The 22,805-nt window shown below is 32.5% G+C and overlaps 1 protein-coding gene across 4 annotated transcripts in view; it reads left to right on the top strand.

Annotated features, from left to right (window-relative positions):
* Positions 1 to 22,805, top strand: part of NIPBL (NIPBL, cohesin loading factor) — a 205,174-nt gene that overhangs the window by 98,332 nt on the left and 84,037 nt on the right. For 3 of the 4 annotated variants that reach the window (XM_027520108.1, XM_027520109.1, XM_027520110.1), the window contains exons 5-10: positions 317 to 416; positions 1,114 to 1,265; positions 5,492 to 5,652; positions 6,552 to 6,648; positions 9,954 to 10,580; positions 15,882 to 17,507. In XM_027520108.1, the coding sequence (XP_027375909.1) occupies positions 317 to 416; positions 1,114 to 1,265; positions 5,492 to 5,652; positions 6,552 to 6,648; positions 9,954 to 10,580; positions 15,882 to 17,507 (2,763 nt within the window). The remainder of the gene's footprint in view (positions 1 to 316; positions 417 to 1,113; positions 1,266 to 5,491; positions 5,653 to 6,551; positions 6,649 to 9,953; positions 10,581 to 15,881; positions 17,508 to 22,805) is intronic. The other variant, XM_027520111.1, reaches the window with a different exon arrangement.

Below are 22,805 nucleotides of genomic sequence, written 5' to 3'. Positions count from 1 at the left end.
ATCCCTGGATTAGATGAAGTGGCTTCTGAAAGTTCTTTTCAATTCTAAAGCTGAATGTAGGACACTAAGTAAGCAAGTACATAGCTCTCTATCTCTGTCCCTGGATTAGTTGACATGCTAAAAGGATGTTTGGTAAAATTGGTTGTGCTTAAAATTTATAGTTTCTGTATTTTGCTCTTCAAAATGAACGTGTTGGTCAAAAAGAAAAGAACAGAAAGAACTTCTGAGTGTTTGTGAGAGAATGGTTGATTTAAATCACTTAATGCTTTACCAATAGAAGAATATAACATACTTACTGTTTTTGTATATTATGTAGGAATGATGATGTCTCAGTATAAACTTTCTCAGAATTCCATGCACAGTAGTCCTGCATCTTCCAATTATCAACAAACCACTATCTCACATAGCCCCTCCAGGTAATGTATTTATCATTTTATGAAGAGCTATTTTCTGTAGTGAATGTGTTTGAGAATATACAGTATGTACATGCATTTAGGTAATGGTGAAATTCCTAAAGTTAATTCCTAAAGGTAATTTACCTGGTGGCTCAGAGGTTAAAGCGTCTGCCCACAATGCAGGAGACCTGGGTTCGATCCCTGGGTTGGGAAGATCCCCTGGAGAGGGAAATGGCAACCCACTCCAGTATTCTTGCCTGGAGAATCCCATGGACGGAGGAGCCTGCTGGGCTACAGTTCATGGGGTTGCAAAGAGTCAGACCCGACTGAGAGACTTCACTTTCTTTCAAAAAGTTTAGATGCTTATCCTTACATAGCACATGAATATTTGCCTTAAAATGTTAAATGTGGAAATGCTCTAATATACTGTTTGAAATAAATAGTAACTTAATTTCATGCAAACAAAAGAATGTGTTGAAATAGAGCATGTTTGAGATAAATAAGAAAATTCTTCGAGTAGAATTTAGGGAGCATGTAAAATAAATGAATTACTCTATTTGAAAACTGCTTAGTATAACTCTTAGGTTCTGAATTGTGAATGATTTTTGTACATTATTTTTCAGAATTTTCTGTGTACATAGATTTTATTTTATTGAAATAACAAGAAATATCACTTATTTCATTTCCTGATATTGTGTATTTGGATTTTGGATTTTAGCCGGTTTGTGCCACCACAGACAAGCTCTGGGAACAGATTTATGCCACAACAAAATAGCCCAGTGCCTAGTCCATATGCCCCACAAAGCCCTGCAGGATACATGCCATATTCCCATCCTTCAAGTTATACAACACATCCACAGATGCAGCAAGGTAAGAAAGCTGGTGCTTATTTACAAGAATGCCTGTAGTTCCAGCAAATTCATTGTTTTCTTTACTTTTTTCTTTTCATAAGTTTTCAAACACAAATACTAAACTGTATACTTACTCATCAGCAAACGTTTCTTTTTAACTATGGCTTATGTAATTAAAAACATATTACATTTATTGCTTGAACATTCATCATTTGGGAGGTAAAAAGATAAGTGTAATTTCAGTCTTTGGATTACCTTATATTATACAACTGAGTATATATAGTTATAAAATTAGGAACTGCTTTATTTAATTAGGCTTCTTATAGTAGCACTAAGTCAAAGAAGAATTATATATTAATTAGTTAAGTATATGTAGTGTGAAAAATTTAATATCAAGTATATACAGTACTAATAGAGGAAAATTAATAATCTTGGATGCAGAATTTTCTGGGATTAGATTACTAGTTCTTATTTGAAGTTAGTTGTTGGTAATATGTCTTTTTAAGATCATACTGCCTTGGGATATATGCCATGGCTATCAGATAATGTATTAATATTAGTATATATTTGTTTTTACTTTTTTGGAGAAATTTTGAAAAATACAAAATATAATAACACATGTACCTATGTTTTTGTCCCTCATAATTAACAACAAATTTTTAATAGTCACAGTCAGTCTTTAGTTCCTGTTTGTATTCTTAGTTTTTTATTATGCATGGAGTTAGTATCTTATAAAGTTTTAACTTGGGGTCATCTATTGAAACATCCAGATTCTGGTTTTCCAAACTAGATAATGAAATACTGGGTTGAGCTTATTTCATATAGTAACTCAGGGAAAAACTTGGAGGCAATCAATCACACCTTTGAAATAGACACCTCCAAAATTATAGGATTTAGTGTGAGTACAAACAGAAGTATGCGTATATACTGGCTCTTGATGTTTGTGAAATTTTACTGTTTTACTCTGGGATGCCAAAGTTACCTGGAGAAGGAAATGGCAACCCACTCCAGTATTCTTGGCTGGAGAATCCCATGGACAGAGCAGCCTGACAGGCCAAAGTCCATGGGGTTGCAAAGTGTCGGACACAACTGAGGAGCTAACACACACACACATGCCAGAGTTATGAGGATCATTTTAAATGTAATTAAAAAGAGGAGAAACGTTGACAGAACACATTTGCTTCCTACAGAAATACCCACATATATATGTGTAGGAGAAAAAAAATGAGTTTACTGTAAATACTGTTGTCACGTTATAAGGAGATAAACCCAGCTTTTTCAAAAGAATAAGTTGAAATCACAAAATCAAAAAATATATACATAGTTTGAGGGCCTATTCAGTAATTAGTCATTTCTTGGAAATGTTCAGATACTTGAGAAACTAAAAATAATATTCAGAGATTAGCCTCAAATAGATAGCAAAATTAAAAGAAAAAAATTTAATGTAGTAAGAAACAGATAGGTAAATGGAACAAAAAAGATTCCAGAAATAAGGCAGATGTCTGTGGGAACTTAGAATTTGTGAAAGGTAACATTTAAAATTCTTATAAACTTGAAAAGTTTTCATGTGGAAAACTAGAGAATAACACAGTGGACCATTTTACCAATAGGCATTCTGCCTCTCTGTCCTTAATTACATTTGCTAAGAAGGCAGAGTTCTCCTTTATAAATACCAAGTGTAATAATTTGCCCCTAAAAATACTGAGAACATTTATAACCTTTTTCCCCTATATATGATCTAATCTAGTTTCTCACACATTGCACTTGGTTTTTACATCTCTTTTGACTCTTTTAAAAATCTATTTGGTCCCATAGCCTCTCTCCATGATAGTAATTTCTGGTTTTTTTTTTTTTAGAAATTCTGTGCTACCTTTGTGGTGGAGTATCACATATTCTAGACTTCACTGTTTCCTATTGTGTTGTTTGATTTGCTCATATACTCCTTATGTTTCCTACCAACTGGAAGTTATCAGTAAAGGCTCTATTAATTTCTAGTTTTATATTTTTGGCAAGGATACTAAAGTAATGTGCACTTCATATTGCATCACATCAGAAGACTTATAATCACAAGTGGCTTTGTTATTAGTAATATTTAGGTGGTAACCACTTCTTTTATAATGAACATAATTTCTCCTTTGCAATTAGTAAGTAATCTGTCAGATTATACTTTGAGATCACATAACTCCATTTCCTATTAATCTTTATCCTAAAAGGTCTACCATCCATTAGTGATTCTGTTTCCAATTCTGTCATTCTAAGATGGTATCTTGCATCAGTATGTAATAGTGGATTGTTTAGTAAATCATGTTGGATAGGTTGGCTAGGCATTTTGAAATTTTAGTTGATTCTTAGATCATTTAGAGGAAAAATGTTCTAGGTGGATAAACAGTTTACATGTTTGTTTGTATTTTGACTCATGGAACTATAAGAAGAAAACATGGGGGTGAATTTTGGGTAATGTTGGATCAAGAAATGGGCTTCCCTGGTAGCTCAACTGTAAAGAATCTGCCTGCAGTGCAGGAGACCTGGGTTCGATCCCTGGGTTGGGAAGATCCCCTGTAGAAGGGATAAGCTACCCACTCCAGTATTCTTGGGCTTCCCTTGTGGCTCAGCTGGTAAAGAATCCACCTGCAATGCAGGAGACCTGGGTTCGACCCTGGGTTGGGAAGATCCCCTGTAGAAGGGAACAGCTACTCACTCCAGTATTCTGGCCTGGAGAATTCCACGAACTGTATAGTCCATGGGGTCACAAAGAGTCAGACACAACTGAGCGACTTTGACTTACTCACCAAGGGTCAAGAAGGCCTTTCTAAGTAGGACTGTATTCTAGAAATGGGGGAAAAGACAGATTAATCACAAATTTCTGTATAAGACGAGAGAACAAGTAAAGACAGGTAAATTGACTAAAGAAGTAAATAATTTACTGAAAAAGAAAAACAAATTGGATGCAGAAAGGTTTAATATGTTCAACCTGGTTCGCAATTAAAGAGATGTTAATCAAAATTAAATTGAAATAAAATTTTATTATAACTATCAGATTAGTGAACATGTTTTAGTGTGCAGGGAAATTCAAACTTCATACAGTCTTCATAGGAATATAAATTGGTAGAACCGTTTTAGAGAGCAGTTTGACAATATCTATTTCTGTTTAAAATCTCCCTCAGTTCTTCAAAATCTGTCTCTTCTATAACTAGGGGAGGGTATAAAGCATGTTCAGACAGTTCCATCTCAAGTTCTACTAAGCATTCATGGAAAGGATATTCTAATTTTACTAGAACTAAAGACCTAAGTATGAAAAAACAGAACTATGAAACTCTTGAAAGAAAATTTCAGAGAGTAATTTTTATGATTTTGTGTTAAGTAGGGAATCTGAATGTGTAATACACATGAAAAGATGCTTGGCTTCACTATTGTTTAAGGAAAGAAAGACAAATTAAAGTAACCATCAGAGACATTTCTCATCTTCAGATTGATGAAAATCGTTGGCAAGAATATAGAGCAGCAAGAACACTTGTCTATTACTAGTAGAGTGGTCATAAATAATTTGGAAAACTATTTGTTAATGTTTAGCAAGGGTTAAAAACAGGAATATTCAGCAATTTCACTTCTAGACACATTTATAAGTCATTATAAGAATACATAATACATTACAACATTGTTTATGATGACAAAAATATTCAGGCAATCTAAACTACTAACATAAGTCTGGATAAAATGTGTACATTATGTAGCAGACTAAAGAAGTAATGTATGTCATTATTTATTTAAAATAAAACGACATATATAAAAATAGATATATTTCAACACAATATTGAAATTGAAGTGTTATAGAAGAATATATACATATACCATTTATATAATGTGCTAAGCAATAATGTGTTATTTAGAAATATATTCATTTATAGCAAAGCTATAAAGATATTCATAGGTAGAGTGAACTCTAAGTTCAATAGTAGCACTTGCTTTTAGTGAATAAGAGGAAGAAAATAAAGGAGAGGCATATGCAGGTATATGGAGAGCTTCAACCATATCTAATATCTTATTTCTTTTCAGAAATCAGTCTGAATGACTTGTGGCACAGTGTTAAGATTTGATCAAGCTGTGTATAGTCAGCCAGCTTATTATATTAGTCTTTGTAATTTATGAAGACTAAAGTATTACTTGTGAATAATTATTGTTACTATCCTCTAAGAATTTTACCAGTTTATTTTTATAAATCTTTTTTAAAATTCTTATTAATTTCAGCATCGGTATCAAGTCCCATTGTTGCAGGTGGTTTGAGAAACCTACATGATAATAAAGTTTCTGGTTCGTTGTCTGGCAATTCTGCTAATCATCATGCTGATAATCCTAGACATGGCTCAAGTGACGACTACCTACACATGGTGCACAGGATAAGTAGTGACGTATGTAATCATATTAGTTACATTAAGGTAATGAAATAGTTCTAATATTTGTCACATAACCCAGTATTTCAATTCTATAATATAAAGGAAATCTGTCTTTTTTTTTGTGGGTTATACTACGTCTGAGAATTTAGCTGTACTCCTAGAGCTTAATCTAGAGAAGGGTTTGCTAAACTTGCCAGTAGTCTGATCCACAAACTAAGAATGATTTTCATAGTTTAAGAGAACAACAGCAACAAGTAACTTTATGTGACAAACTGTGTATGACCCAGAAAACTTGTGCATTATCTGTCTCTTTATAGAAAAAGTTTGCCAACCTGTGGTCTAGAGGTTTAGGTCCTTAATGAAATCACACTTCATCTTAAAGTATTTGCTCACAAAAAGATGTCTTCTTATGAGCCTTTATATATTAGTACTTAGCTCTTTTTCCCTCTAAGACTTGTAAAAACCATTTTTCCCTGAAATTTAATGTTACGTTAATGTTATTGAAATAATCCACATACTAGAGATTTGTTATTTGTTTGGTGGTATTATCACATGTTACACGTATTTAAGTTGAACAAAGATGACATTGGACTCTGCCTTCAAGACATTTATTTACATTTATGACCTAGTAGGATATTCAGAGCTCCTTTTGTAGAAAACAGTAAACAAAAATGGAGCATACCAGTAATACCAGTTCTCTTATTCATTGCCATGCTTAGGCTGTTGATTGTTTTGGATACAGTTTCAATTCTTCTAAGATATACCATGAAGAAAACAGGAAAGTGCAGAAGAATTATGCTTTTGAATACCAACACTTTACCTGTCAGTAATTTATGTCTTTTATTGGTTCTCTTTAAGATTTCTATAAAGCCTCATCCATTATTCCAGGTATAACTGTTATACTCTGTTCCTAGGATGGAGATTCTTCAACAATGAGGAATGCTGCGTCTTTTCCCTTGAGGTCTCCACAGCCAGTATGTTCCCCTGCTGGAAGTGATGGGACTCCAAAAGGTATCATTGTAACTAAAATTTCCTTAATTTTTCAGATTTCAAGTTGAGTAAAGAATTCAAACTTCTTAATGCAGGTACCAAAAAATTATTCTTTATGACTTTTCATTTATTGTAGGAAAAAAAGGAACCTGTACTTACTGTTTTCAGATATATATAGTATCATTCTTACTGATTATCCAATGGTCTTTTCAAACCATAATCCTTTTAATATTTCTTAAATATTTGAAATTATTGATCTTTCTCTCTTTGGCCTCCAAAACTTATTCTGTAGTGAATCCACCTGCTTTCCTTGTTTTTTCATTGTCATTTTTCCCTTCATTAGCTCTTTGTTCTCTCATTTCTCAAGATTTCTATCATTATATTTTTATCTTCTATTTTACTTTTTTCCTTGACTGTTTTACTCAGTTTTGGTAGTAGCATTAGTTATTTTTGTGAACAGGACACCAAAATCAATGTCTTTGCTTCCAGTTCTATCTCTCAAATTGTAATTTTTCATTCCAGACAAACCTCTTCACATCTAGCTGATATTTCAAATTCATGTTCAAAATTTTTCTTGATGTTCTTTCTGCCATTTTTGTTGGTCTTAATGATATTTCAATCCTGAATTGTCTTAATCTTCTCTCACTTCTTAGATAGTCATTTATCAAAATCTGGCCTGTTCTCTGTGAATTACTTCATTTGATCTCGTACATCTACTTTATTTCTGCTTATTAAAATCATATTAATTCTTCAAGTTCTAAGTTAAATGGCTGATCTTCTATGGACTCTCTCCTAGTGTCTCTAAGATGTTTATATTTTTTCTAATAACTTATTTATGAACATGAATTTCATTTTCTGTATCTTCTAATTCCCAAAGAACCTTGTGTGGTCTTGTGTGCATAGTAAAGTCACAAAATTCTGAGTTTAAATCCAGGTTTGAGCTATTTTAAAAAATACTTAAAACTGGGCTTCCTCAGTGGCTCAGTCTTGGAAGAATCTGCCTGCAAATGCAGGAGACACTGCATTGGCAGTGTTTGATCCCACATCTGGAAGATCCCACATACAGTGGGGCAGCTAAGCCCAAGCACCACACCTACTGAGCCCACACTCTATGGAGTCTGCAAGGTGTAACTGAGGCCTGTGTGTCCTAGAGGCCATGCTCTGCAACAGAAGACGTCTACACCACCACCGAAGAGTAGCCCCTGCTTGTCACAACCTCAGAAAAGCCTGTGCGACAAGAAGGAGCCAGCATGGTCAAAAATAAATAAGTCTTAGTTTAAAAAAAAGACTTAAAACTAAAGTCCAAACTTAAAAAGAAAAACTTAAAACGTCCGATTTTGTTGGAGAATATCATATCCACTTTAGAGAATTCGCTTTTAATTAATTGCAGTATAGCTGATAATAAATTTTAACTATTCATGAGAATTTCTAATTGTGGCCATCTAAAACATGGACTGGGCTGCCTCACTGTAAAAATTTCTTTTTCATAGTTTATGTTCCAGGTCTTTGATTTGGGATATCCTTCATGAGGTGAAAGCTGAACTTTTATGAGCCATTCTAATTCAATAATTCTAATTCAATAATTAGAATTTTGAGCCATTCTAATTCTTTAATTCTATGAATTTTCAGGGATTAAAATAACCGAGTTTGTGAAAAAGAGAACAACTTCCAACTCCGTTTGTAGGTTAGGTGTCAAAGTTAGGTACAAATCTTACAGGTATTTTCAGAGTGAGAAATATTTAGACTGCCAGGGAGGAGAGTAGCAGTGGAATAGCTGGTTATTCTGGATAATGAGACCATTTTCTCTGTAACTCTTGAGGGTGGATAGATGAATAAATGGATGGTTAGATGGATAGATAACTTTAGATAGAAAGAGAAGAAAACTAGAACAATTAAGCTCACGAACTTTCCTCCTCAGAAGCCTCTATTTCTGCTCATGCGGTTGTTTTCCAACTAGTTTTGAATGTTGAATGCATCTTCAGTAAGCCTAGTTTGATTTTTAGATTAATTGTTGGAATTTAAAGTTTGTTCTAAAATATATAATTTGACAGATAAATTTTAAGTGAAAAGACAATATGATGTATTATAATTCACACATTAGACAGATCTGGGTTTAAATTTTTGGTTTGCTAGCTATTTAATATTGGGAAAATTTCTTAATCTCTATAAATGTCGTGTTAGTTTCTGCAAAATAGTTATAATACTCATCAAGATTGTTGTAAATCATTTAAATGAATTGATGTGCAAAGTACTTTGCACAAGCTCTGGCACAAAATAAGTGGTCCCAGAGTGTTCGTTTCATTTCTTTTTAATGTCTCCATAAAAGCTCCACCTGAAATCAGTCTATCTTTGATGTAACTTCAAACTAACATTTGTAGTAAAAACACTGAAACAATTTAAGACAAGCCTAGGTTTAAGTTCATTCTATAAAGCACTTTTACCTTGACTGATTTTTATTATTTCTCATGGTCTTTTAAAATTTTTACAAGTAGTCTAATTGACAAGTAATGTATATACTATTCAGATGCAGTTATACATTTGTTTCTAAAGCATGTCAATACAATTTTTCACCATTGAAACTTGTTAACAAAAAATTTTCCCATTTGTTTAGCTTATTTTTAGCACTTCCTTATATAGTGTTTAATTTAATGGACTCTGGGCTGAACATGTTTTATTGAGCATTGAAATTTGCTCAACCTGCATATTTTTCTAATAAAAGGAGGATTAGCAAGCTGAAGAGAGTATGTAAATGGTGTTAAGTGAGGGAAAAAGAGACGACCTCATAAAGGTATAAGTTAATACTTTACCACCAATTTGTTAAATAAGTGAAGACTGATCCCTGTAATTTTTCCCACTTCCTTTTTCTTATACCATTAAGTATTCCTGTGAGCGTAGTCTCTAGGATTAATTTGTAACCTTTTTGTAATTTGACAGACTTATTCTTGCTTTAGACATGTCAGTTTTTCTAGATAATAAGTGAGAGTATAGAGATTATCATTCTTAAAATATTTGTGTTGCATCTTTAGAAATAGTGAACTCTTTTGATGTTTTCAAGCTAAGTACTTATACTTTTTAGGTGAAAAAATAAAGATAATACTGATCTGGAAGATGAAAACCCATTCTTTAATTCAGACCTGAGTCATCTGGCAACAAGCTGAAAGACCATGGGGACATATCGTTAGGCTTTCATACTCTGTAAATAAGTAGCCAGATGAAATACTTTACATTTTTTCTAGCAGTACTATATTGTTGCTTATTTAATGTATCACATGTCTGAAAATGTAAAACTAGCACAACTGTTCATTCCTGTTGAATTGTTTTTCTAGGATCAAGACCATCTTTAATCCTGCAGTCTCAGTCTCTACCTTGTTCATCACCTCGAGATGTTCCACCAGACATCTTGTTAGATTCTCCAGAAAGAAAGCAAAAGAAGCAAAAGAAAATGAAATTAGGCAAAGATGAAAAAGACCAGAATGAGAAGGCTGCAATGTATGATATCATTAGCTCTCCATCCAAGGACTCCACTAAACTTACGTTAAGACTTACTCGTGTAAGATCTTCAGACATGGACCAGCAAGAGGATATGCTTTCTGGTATGGAAAATAGCAATGTTTCAGAAAATGATATTCCTTTTAATGTGCAGTACCCAGGACAGACTTCAAAAACACCCATTACTCCACAGGATGTAAACCGCCCACTAAATGCTGCTCAGTGTTTGTCGCAGCAAGAACAAACAGCATTCCTTCCAGCAAATCAAGTGCCTGTTTTACAACAGAACACTTCAGTTGCTACAAAACAGCCCCAGACTTCTGTGGTACTGAATCAGCAACAGGTATCACAACAGGGACCTATATATGATGAAGTGGAATTGGATGCATTGGCTGAAATTGAGCGAATAGAGAGAGAATCAGCTATTGAAAGGGAGCGTTTTTCAAAAGAAGTTCAAGATAAAGGTAAAATAATCTCATTACTATCACTTCATACCCTTGGTGAATATATAATTATATAATGTCCTAACACGTTTTTAATATTATGTCTTTTTTCTTATTTTATGATTTTTAATGTTTCTCAATTGTGGTTTTGTTACTAATGCTCATCCTTCAGAATGAAATTCTTAATTTCATTTTTTATTTGAAAGAACTATCTGAGGTTTGGTAATTCTGTAAAACCAAATAGGTCTATCACCTATTATATATCAAATGATTTTATCTGTGCTCATCTTCCAAAGTGATTGTTTCCACAAGTTATGTTAACATAATTTTGCATCTTTACCTTTTTTCTACCTAATCAAGGTTAACCACTATAGATTATTTTGAATCAGTGCTTTTAAGGAAAAATTGTGTGTATGTTTGTTATGCAGTTAGATTTTTCCCTTGGTTTATAATTTGGTCATCTCAATGTGAATTTTTTTAAGTAAAAAAATGAAGAAAGAATTTTAAGTTAGTATTAAATAGCAATAAGAATTAAGAATCTTTTGTTGGTGATTATAGTTAAGTGTTCCCTTTTGTCTGACTGGTGTATTAGGATGAATTTACAAGACACCTGTTCTGTAAGTTTATGGACTTTCTTTTTGTGCTTTATAAAAAATTATAGTGAAAGTAAATCCTGTTAAGTTCTTAGTTGTTTGGTTTGGTGAACATTATGTTTAAAATCTCTTGAAAATTTGGAGAGAGACTAATAAATCAGTAGTTATAAAGTTAGTTATTTATAAATTTTATGTCTCTACAGTAGGTGCATATACATATTTGACCATCCAAACCAAAGAATACTTTGGTTTAATTTTATAGTTAAATATTCTAGATTTAGTTATAGTTCTTCTAGTTTCTCTTTGGTCATTATAAAACAAAACTTCTTGATGTTGACTTGAAGTCATTTTTATATATGATCTTGCTCATCATGTGACAGGATCACTTGTAGATCATTCTGTACCTATGTTGAGAAACATGCAAAAGATCATACTGTGTTTCCTGCCTATCATGACGGCTGTTTTAATGTTACTGGAAGAATAAACTGTACTTGGTAATTGTTACATTACCATCTTTGCTAAGTGCAGAAATCACAGGTAGATGCAGATAAAAAAATTGCTAGACGTCTTCATTTTATTGACTCAGAAACTTTTTTTTTAACTAGCAGATCATAGACATTAAAGATGAAATAAAGTGTCACTTGCCCTTTTTCTCTTTGCTTAGTAGTTTGGGGTTCAGGAAACAATTCTATAGGTTCCAAAATGTATCTTTTCCTCCAGCCTCTCATAAAAGTATATGCATATCAAGTGAAGAGAGCAATATTATTCAGCTACTCTTGATAATATTACCTTATTCCATTTCCTGAATCCTGTGACAGTTTTGTAAAAAAACATGTGCTGTTGTAATTTCTTTGCCAAGAAATATTAGTTGCCTTGAGAACTTTTGCATGACATTTTAATTTGTGTTTTTAAAAATTGCATTCTTTTAAAAAGAGTATGATTCTTTTTTAATGACTTAATTGTTGGAACGAAAGCAGAGAAAATGGTGAGCTTTTTTCCTTACTTTTTTGAACTTTTACTATATCCTATTTGTTGAAACCATAGTTTTTACGTTTAAAAACTGAATGGAAATAAGGATAGTAAAATACTAGTTGCATGTTAGCAAGTATTTTAGACTGCTAACTTTTCTTTGGGAAAATAAAAGAAAATCAAAAAACAGAATACTGTTCTTCCTAAAACTTGTTATGTATATTTAAATTTTTATTATCCATCTTCTCTGTCATCTGTGATGCTGTGACTAAAACAAAGATATTTGAAAAGCTGAGTGACCACAATTGACTTACAATTTGAAATAATGTAAGCTACCTTACAGAGGCAGCTGGTTCTGTAAGGATTTAAGGGAAAAGATGAACTGTCTGATTTTGTTTGATTTAGATGATTTTTCTCAAATTGGTTATGCAGATTTCACTGATCTTATATTAATGCTGTCATCTCTAGCCTTCTGAGAGCCATGTCCCCATGACTTTATTTGAAAAAGTTTGGAATTTAGGTACTAGCTGACACCTTTGATTTAAATCTCGTCATTTTGTATTCAATTTCTGAATTTTGTAATGAGATAGTGTTTTATATATAAACAGTTATATTGAGATTTTGAAAAGATTAAAGGTTTGGTATATTGCTCTAAGTTTGTAGTTGAGGTCATAAATTAAAGTTTTCTAAAGTGGTATCCCTTAAGAGATGAAATACTTCAAAGAAGTATTGAATGAATTTATCACTAGTTACTGCTACATCTTAGATATTGTAAAATTGGTATTTACTGTATTCTGAGGCTTGGCACTGAGTACTTTTTTATAACTTTTATTGCTGGTAGTAGGAACAAAGAAGACTACTTGTCTGGTCTACGTGGTTTTGCTCAGAGCTCTGCTCTAGGTTATGAGCTTGTTTCCCATCATATTTGTTTGTTATAAATGAATGAATGAAGCATTCCCCTCAGTTGACCAGAAGTCAGAAACCTTTACCTTATGAATAAGATTAGAAAGTTCAGCAAACAAGATTGTTTTGATAATTGTGGAATTCAAGAAAAGGGACAGAATACTCTTAGAAATATTTCACATAGGCTGTGGTATAACCTAATACACTGCTGTTCCACACACAGAAGATGCTTTCCTGGCTGCTGTATATTCATGTTCCTTTGGCCTGTTCTCTCTTCTTTGGATAGTTTTACATACACCGACAGGTTAATTCTGTGCAACCTAATATTTTATAATATTCCTAAAGGACCTTCTTCTCAATCTTTTGCTCAACCTTTTAACATCTTTAATTACATAAATTAATTTTAAAGGGCTATTTTTCTTTGCTTCTGGGATGAGCTGTCATAGACATTAATATCTCCATGTGCTGAAAATACCTGCTTTCTGTTGTTAAAGAGGGGGTTTCTTTGTTCATCTTTGCCTGTTTCATCTTTTCCGAAGGTCCACTTTCCATGTTAGCAAGTTTAAGGAATGGCCTAGCTTCACTAATGTTTTTTATGATGTTAAAATATTCTTGCACTGTAACCCTTATTAGAAGTAAATTATTACCCATTGCCATTTGAAATAAGAGACTGGGATTTGGGACAGGAATAGGACAGTCACTTAGCCTGTACTTTGGTTTAGGGATGGGATGCTTTCTTTTTTTTTATAATTAGCTACTCTGTGTACAGTTGCTCTGCTTGTTTTGCTTTAAGTGTTTTCAGTTATCACTTGTAGTAGACTTAGGCAGGTGATATAGTTTGTTTCTTATAAGCATAATTGAGTTTACCGTTTCTGTAAGGGTCAGATCTTATTTTCAAAATATCAGCATCAAGATGACAAATGTTGGTCTCAAAATTAAGATGTGTTTTCACATGCATTTTCTTCGGGAATACCTAAAGTTTAATACCATAACTTACTAATTCCAGTTCTTTAGAAAGCTTACAGGTGTTGCAAATATTAAAATTATTCTTAATAGAGATGGCTTTCATTCATTAGGTGAAGGTCATGTAGTGAAGACCAATAATGAAAGTGAATAGACAAAAGTGACCTGTGTGGATTCAGAGCCACTTTACAGGAATAAGTTCTTGGTGGAGCTGAATCAGATTGAGTGAATCAGAGTCTGCATGCTTTTAACATATCCAAGAATCTTTGCAGTAGTAATGGCATTGTTCTGGGTTTTACAGAAGAGGTGAAGTACCCTTCAATAGTTCAAAAATTAAAACTGTGTATTTAGCAATATTTTATGCATTGTAGAAAAAATTATAAGTTCTTCCCCAAACTTAACACATCACTCATGTGCAAATGCTTAAGTATTTTGTAATCTTTTAAAATTTAGCCTTAATGATATTTTAATGTTTTTCTAAAAGACAGATTGTTCATATTAGTAAAAGGATGAGCCACACATCTCTTGAGAGGTCTCCAGATGCTTGAGATCTATGTCAATAATTCTTAGATTCTTAGGTTACCATTTTAATGGCTTTCATAAAGCATATTTCATTGAAAAATATAAAAATCTTGGATTATGCTCATTTAAATTTCTAGATGCTTAGATTTTTTTTCTAAATGCTTATAAAAGTTTAAGGGATAAGTATAAGGTTATAAAGCATCCTGTTTTTGAGGTAATTATTTGGTGTGCCCTTTGACAAGATATAAAAGTTATTTTGTATGGCAGAACAGTCAGACGCAAAATTCTTTAAATTAGTATTCTGAGTGCTTTTTTCCTTAGATACTGATACAAAAAGCTTCATACAAGTTTCTGCCAGGTTAGTTTTAACTAGGGAAAACAGTTTAATGATAACATAATTTATTATCATCATCATGTAGTTACTTTGCAAATGGAGGAAATGTAGTGATAGATTTGACTTCTGAATAACTGAAAAAGCAGAATGATTAGTTCTTTAAAAAAATTACTGGCAAACATCTAAAATAAATTTTAGTAATATTTGGTTAGATTATAAACTGTAAGTGGCTGCTGCTTCATGTTTTGAAAACAAAATGATGGAATTTTGATGTATAAAAGCATCATTACTATTAAAAATGTTCCCCCCCCCAGAACTTGGTTCTGTCATATTTAAGGGGTTGCTTTTAGTGGTAATTTGGACTTTTCACTGTTTGATCCTCTTTTTCTTAAATAATACTTTATCATATTAATGAATACTATAAGAGAGTATAAAGATGGTCCTAAAAAAAATTAAAAATAACTGTTAAAATAGCCAGACAATTCAGCAAGTATCATTAAGGCAAAGTCTCAAGCTCTGTCATGTTATATATTTTATAAACTGTGCATTAGCTTTTAAATTACATTTGTGCTGTTGACACCTTGAAGAATTTGAATACTGGATCAAAGCTTAATACCTATTACGTTCTTTTTTTCCTCTCTTTCCTCATATACTTTTTTTTTTTTTCAGTGACATGATTTCTGTTTTCTTTTGGGTTTTATTCTTTTTCATACTTTCCTTACATGTGGCAAAAGCACCCTGTTTTGTATGTTGGCATTTTGGGGTTCTTTGTAGTTTTTATTAGATTAGCAGTTTAAATTATCTTTTTACTCTAGTCACAAAAATTTCTTGAGGTACAGCAGATGTGAATATTTCCTCAAACCTTGGTTTAAAAGTATTATGCCATTCATGCCTACTATTTTATATATGCATATTGACATTTGCATTCACCACATTTTTTTAAAGTGTGACTTTAAAATAGTCAAAGTCCATATGGTTTTTAATAAGATAAGAATATATGTCTATTACTGATACTGAATATTTATCTTTGAATTTCAGATAAGCCTTTGAAAAAAAGAAAACAAGATTCTTACCCACAGGAGGCTGGGGGTGCTACAGGAGGTAATAGACCAGCTTCTCAGGAGACGGGTTCTACGGGAAATGGGTCAAGGCCAGCATTAATGGTTAGCATTGATCTTCATCAGGCAGGAAGAGTGGACTCTCAGGCCTCTATAACTCAGGATTCAGACTCCATTAAAAAGCCTGAAGAAATCAAACAATGTAATGACACACCTATTTCTGTTCTTCAGGAAGATATTATTGGAAATCTTAAATCTACACCAGAAAACCATCCTGAGACTCCTAAAAAAAAGTCTGATCCTGAGCTTTTAAAGAGTGAAGTGAAACAGAATGAAAGTAGATTGGCAGAGTCTAAACCAAATGAAAACAGATTGGTAGAGACAAAATCTAGTGAAACTAAGTTAGAAACTAAAATTGAGGTACCAACAGAAGAACCTAAACAGAATGAGAACAGAATGATTGAATCCAGACAAAATGAGAGCAGCACAGCCGAGCCTAAACAAAATGAAAATAGACTGCCGGACACAAAACCAAATGACAACAAACAAAATAATGGCAGATCAGAAACAACAAAATCAAGACCCGAAACCCCAAAGCAAAAGGGTGAAAGCCGACCTGAAACTCCAAAACAAAAGAGTGATGGGCGTCCTGAAACCCCCAAACAAAAGGGTGATGGACGGCCTGAAACTCCAAAGCAGAAAGGTGAGGGCCGACCTGAAACTCCAAAGCAAAAAAATGAAGGTCGGCCTGAAACACCGAAACATAGACATGAAAATAGGAGGGATTCTGGAAAGCCATCAACAGAGAAAAAACCTGAAGTGTCTAAACATAAACAGGACATTAAATCTGATTCACCTCGGTTAAAATCAGAAAGAGCTGAAGCCTTAAAGCAGAGACCTGATGGGCGATCCATCTCTGAGTCACTAAGACGTGATCATGACAGTAAACAAAAGTCAGATGACAGGAGTGAATCTGAACGACATCGAGGGGATCAATCTAGGGTTCGAAGACCAGAAACATTGAGATCCTCTAGTAGAAATGACCATGGCATTAAATCTGATGGTTCAAAACCTGATAAACTAGAAAGAAAACACAGACATGAATCAGGGGACTCAAGGGAAAGACCATCTTCTGGGGAACAAAAGTCAAGACCTGACAGTCCTCGTGTTAAACAAGGAGATTCTAATAAATCAAGACCTGATAAGCCTGGTTTTAAATCTCCAAATAGTAAGGATGACAGAAGGACAGAGGGTAACAAGAGTAAAGTAGACAGTAATAAAACGCACCCTGATAATAAGGCAGAATTTCCAAGTTATTTGCTGGGGGGCAGGTCTGGTGCGTTGAAAAATTTTGTCATTCCAAAAATCAAGAGGGATAAAGATGGCAATATTACTCAGGAGACAAAGAAAATGGAAATGAAAGGAGAGCAGAAAGACAAAGTAGAAAAAATGGGATTAGTTGAAGATCTAAATAAAGGAGCTAAGCCTGTAGTTGTCCTGCAAAAACTGTCTTTGGATGATGTTCAAAAACTTATTAAAGATAGAGAGGATAAATCAAGAAGTTCCCTTAAACCTATCAAGAATAAACCATCAAAGTCAAATAAAGGTAAGAATACTTACTCGATGTCATCTGTATTCTAGTGAGTTTTCTTTTAAGTTCTAGGTTTACTATGGATTTAAAAATGGAAATTTAGAAAAATTGAAACAGTACTGCATGAAAACAATATAAAACAGCAGTGAATTGTTTGTGGTAACATAGACAAAAAGTTCTCATTGAAAATTCTTTCTCTCCCACCTCTACTACTCACCATAGTTGTGACTTTTACTGTTGGTTCACAGAGAAAAGTTCCTTTTGCTGTTTAATTATTTCAGCAGTTGTGAAAGTTGCTTGCTAATCAAGTGAATGATTAGAATGCATGATTAACATAGGTGTATTTAACAACTTTTTAAAAAGTTATTTTGACTGTAGAGATAATCCATTCTGTAGTGAGGTAGTAAATTGACTGAATTTAATTTCTAAAGTCTCAGTAAAGCTATATCGTATACAAAAGTCTATATTACAAATTCTTTTAAGAATATTAAATGTCTTTTAATATATATTAATATATATTATCAGTTAATTATTAAAGATTATTAAAAATTAATTATTCATTAATTAATGGTTTGAGTGTATATAGTTTAAAAAGTTGTGTAAAAGGTTATTTCATCTTTTTATGGAGAAGATGATTAGTTAATGAATGTTTTATTTTTTTAAATACAGAGCTTTGGTCTTTTCTATGGAAGAGTAATAGGGAATGGTGTTTATGTCTTAAATTGGGTTAAATCATCAGTTTTAAACATTTCTGGTGTTTTTAATTTGTTTGGATGTGTTTTTATTTTCTGTTCTGGGTTTTTTTGGGGGGTTTTTGCATGGTTTCTGAGTTAAATTCTCTAGTTACATAAATAGTATTGTTTCTAGGAGGAAAAGAAAAGTCAAGTGCTGAAAAAACAGTAGCAGTTTGTACAGAAAATATAATTTTGTGGGTTTTGTATACTCTTTTGTATATTTATGTAAAATTTGATGATGCTATGTGGTTAGACTTATTTAGCCTGTACAATGTAAATAGGTTGGGATATAGTTTTTAAGGTAACAGAAGTGATTCTTTGTTTGATTTTTAAGTTCACATCCTGTGAAAGAAGGTCATTAAGAACCTAGATTTCTACTTATTAATAAATACATTAAACTCTATAGAATTGTGCTGTCCAATATGATAGTTAATAGCCTCTTTAGGCTATTTGCTTCAAACTATATAAAATTTAAAAATTTACATCCCCAGTAGCCAAATGTGGCAAGTGCTGATGTTATTAACACAGAGAGGACATTTGCATCATCACAGAATGTTGTGTTGTATAACTACATGTGATGTATTAGGAGATATAGAAGGTATATTGCTTATTATCTTTGTAAAATGCTGTTGTGTCTTTTCTACCAAAAAACGTTAATTGAAAACATAGTATTATTACTAAGAACTCTTTATTCAAAGAAATAACTTGTTAAGACTAATCTGTTTTTATTCTTGTCTTCTCGTATGTTTACCTTCTCACTGTCAGTTATTTGGTTTTGTCTTTCAAAAATGAAAAAAGATTGCCTCTGAATCACTAATATTTGTACTAGTTTAAGTGAAGCTTTCAAATTTTAAATTATGGCTGTGAGACCTATAAAAATTAAAGTCTTAGCTTTAATAAATGAATAGTCTTTAGTATTTAACTTGAATGCATCTTTTCAGAATTGTTTATGTAAAAGAGGTTGTTGCAGTATAGTGGCTAGCACCAAAATTGTTTTCTTTTAGATAGAGATTGTCTTTATTAATTTTCACTGAGAGTTTGAGAGTGGCTTATATATATAAACTAAAGAGTATAGTTATACAATTATAGAAGAGTCAGATGGAAAGATGGAAAGTGGTACCCTCTTGTCCCCTTGATCTGGACCATCTTTTTCTCCCTGCCCCTCTGTCAACTTATTTATGCCAGCCTGCTTTTCTAAACTCTGTTCTAACAAAGAATCCTTACAACTAAATATCAAGAAATGAATATAGTTCCTAATTAGTAACTGCTGTATTATTTCTCTTGGTTTTTTCACGTGTAATTTCATTGCCTGTGAATATAAACTTTTAGTACTAATCCAATGTTTTTCCTAAGTATACCTTTAACACAAATGCATATACTTGATATGTTGATATTAGTAACTAATCTGGGTATGTCTGCCTGCTAAGAGTGTGGTGTCTGTGTGTATGCATGTGCATGTATGTGTATACACACACATATATCAATGCATATACAACTGAAAGTGAACCTTTTCATCAAATTTTAGATTCATTTCAGGATACTACGTGGATATCTTTTGGCTTTATTTATACCATACGTTTAATATCTGTTTTTCAGTAATGGACTAATTTTGGTTTTATTTTAGATCTCTGCTGTTAGGTTAGCAATAGCAGAGGTATATAATTGTGTATTTTTTAAATTACTTGCATAGGAATGCCAGTTGTGGATTACTGACCCTTTGTAGTATACATTATTTGGGATTTTATTTGGAGTCACAGAAAATCATTATCTGACATATTTATGTTTTCTGAGTAAAAACTGAGTATTGCTGGGATATTTTGTTGTTGATTCCTTGGGCCAAAATTCTTGGTAGGTTTTCTTTTCTTGAAAGAGCCATAAGCTTTAATGCGATATCCATACTTAAAATATTTATTCTTTAGGGTAATTTTAAATTCCATGAATATGCTTTGAGCTGATAAATTTTGAATGGTAGGGGTATAGGTTTATGACTCCCAGTATAGGTTACATATTTTTGTCTTTATGTGAACAATGTAAAGTGATGTTACATTTAAATTTATTTTTATGGGGATATGTGTATATTCCTGTTAATAGTGCCTCACATAATACCTAGTACATAAAAAGATCATGGTAAATACCTGTTAAGTAAATAGATTGTGTTGCTCACATCTTAGAAAAGTCTTTTGTGTGCAGTTTAAAATTGTGTATTCATCTTTTATGATCCCACCAGTAGACCCTAGCTCAAGAGCTATGTAATTTTCACATGTTACCTAAACTTTCCACCCTGTCAATTACCTGCTTTTTGTTAAGCTCCAAAGGAGACTGACTTATAGTCATGTCTGTTTAATCATTCTTTACCTTAATTTTGCTGTATACCTGTTACAAGATTGAATCCATTCTGTTCTCATTTCCTACTTCTGTTATCTTCCCCTTCTTTTTACCATCACCTTGTTTCTTCCTTGCCAAGAAGAGATGAGTGGTGAACCAATATAACCTTTGTAAAACCTTTAAATTAAAAAAAAAACTATTAAAATATACTTTAGACAGTATATTAAATTCCAAAATAATATCTTTATGGTTAAAGTATACCCTAAGGTACAATATGTCTCCAAATTAAAATAATAAATTGTACCATCTTTAGGCTTCCCAAGTGCTGCTACTGGTAAAGAACCTGCCTGCCAATGCAGGAGACATAAGAGACATGGGTTTGATCCCTGGTTCAGAACAATCCCCTGGAGAAGCAAATGATAACCCACTCCAGTATTCTTGGCTAGAGAATTCCATGGACAGAGGAGCCTGAAGGGCTGCAGTCCAGAGTCACAAAGAGTTGGACACAACTGAAGCGACTTAGCATGCACACACACATACCATCTCTAAGTCTAGGCATGATCCTCAACTAACATGAATTATGTTGCTGACAGCTTATTGTTAGTAATTACACTTTAACAGTTTGGTTTTGGCCTTTTGCAGTTCCAGTGTATCTCAAAATACTTTAGTTTCATATTCAAAGAAATCACTTTTTATTCTTGCTCCCCTGTTTCCTTCTAAATAGAATATTATTTTCCATCATTTGCACTTACTGCTTTCAAGAAATATCACGTGCTATCTGTTATTTGAGATCAAGGCCTTTAAAGAGTTATCTAACAGTTCTCATAGTCAGCAGTGTTTAAAATATAGTGCTCATTTGACCAGTTAATGATTGCAGTCATTATTAGAGGCAGTTATTTCATCTTAGTTACTACTGTAGTAAAAGATTGATCTCTAAAGTTGGGTTTTGCCTTTTATGTTGCATTAACCAATCTATTTGGATTGTGTTTAGGACTCTAGGTTTCTGTAGTTGTGAGAGAATGTACTGTTTCTAACTGAATTTTTGGCATAGTTTTTGAATTCCTAAGTTGAGAAATTCTCAGTAGTTATGATTGTCATATTCAGAATCCTTAATAATGCTGCAGTACAAATTTACTTTGGCTCATTTGAACAATATATAAAAAGTTTTTCTAAATAAATTTTTAATTTCCATAAAGACTTTATTATTGGCGATATCTTTGGGAAATTTTAGAGAATATTTGTTACAGAAATTGGCATAATACATACTTGGCTCTTATGATTTCAGAGCAATTCTTTGAAAATTTTTCTCCATGATTTCTATTCATAGAATTTCTCTGATCCAAGCATTGCTTAGTAGATAATGGAAATTAATATTGATTTAAAGAGATTCATTAAATATAATTTTTTCATAAAAGTTAAATGTATTAAAGTTTGCTAGTGGTAGTCTCTTTCATTCCCATTTATTATCTCAAACCAGCCAAGGACACAGCTTCTATAAGGTTTTGCTATCTATAGAAATAGATAACACGATTAAAGGGGCAAGAAACAAATGATTAATTTGAGAGAACTTACTCCAGTTTATAAGAGAATACTCATTATTCTAACACACTGAATTCCCTCTCATTCTAAAAAATGTTACTGAAATCCTCTCCTGTAAGAGCCTGATACAGATATTAAGATAATGGATACCTACTTGATACTGTAAGATAGTTAAGTATATCATAGCATTATATTACATAGTTACTACAATATTTTAATATTATAGTATATAATTAATCTTATGTGTATAATGTATTATAGTATAATATCAAGTAGGTATTCATTATCTTAATATCGGTCTCAATTTCTTGTACAAGAAAGTTTTCAATAGCTTTTTTAAGAATAAAGGAATTCAGTATGTTAGCGTAATATGTATTAGAGTTAATGGTATATGTGTACTGTACTATGACATAATATGATACAATATAATCTGAATTTTTTAACATGGATCCTCTTCTCCACCCACAGAAACATTGCCTTTCTCTGGCTACTAACATACTAACTTAAAAATTCTCCATTAAACCCATTACACATTGTGTAGTTCAAAGATCACTGGTCTCAGAGCCTTCAACAAATCATAGCTATGATTTGTTCAAAGATATGATTCAAAGTTCATTCACTTTTAAAATGGAGAAACCAGTTTCCTTCCCACTTTATGCAGTCATGCAAACCAAAGTGAATCTAATTGTAAGAGTTAAAATTTGTCCAATTTTTT

This window comes from Bos indicus x Bos taurus, chromosome 20, assembly GCF_003369695.1.
Source record: "Bos indicus x Bos taurus breed Angus x Brahman F1 hybrid chromosome 20, Bos_hybrid_MaternalHap_v2.0, whole genome shotgun sequence".
NCBI classification, from domain to species: domain Eukaryota; kingdom Metazoa; phylum Chordata; class Mammalia; order Artiodactyla; family Bovidae; genus Bos; species Bos indicus x Bos taurus.
The sequence above is the reverse complement of the archived record's forward strand: the minus strand, read 5'-3'. Positions and strand labels throughout refer to the sequence as shown.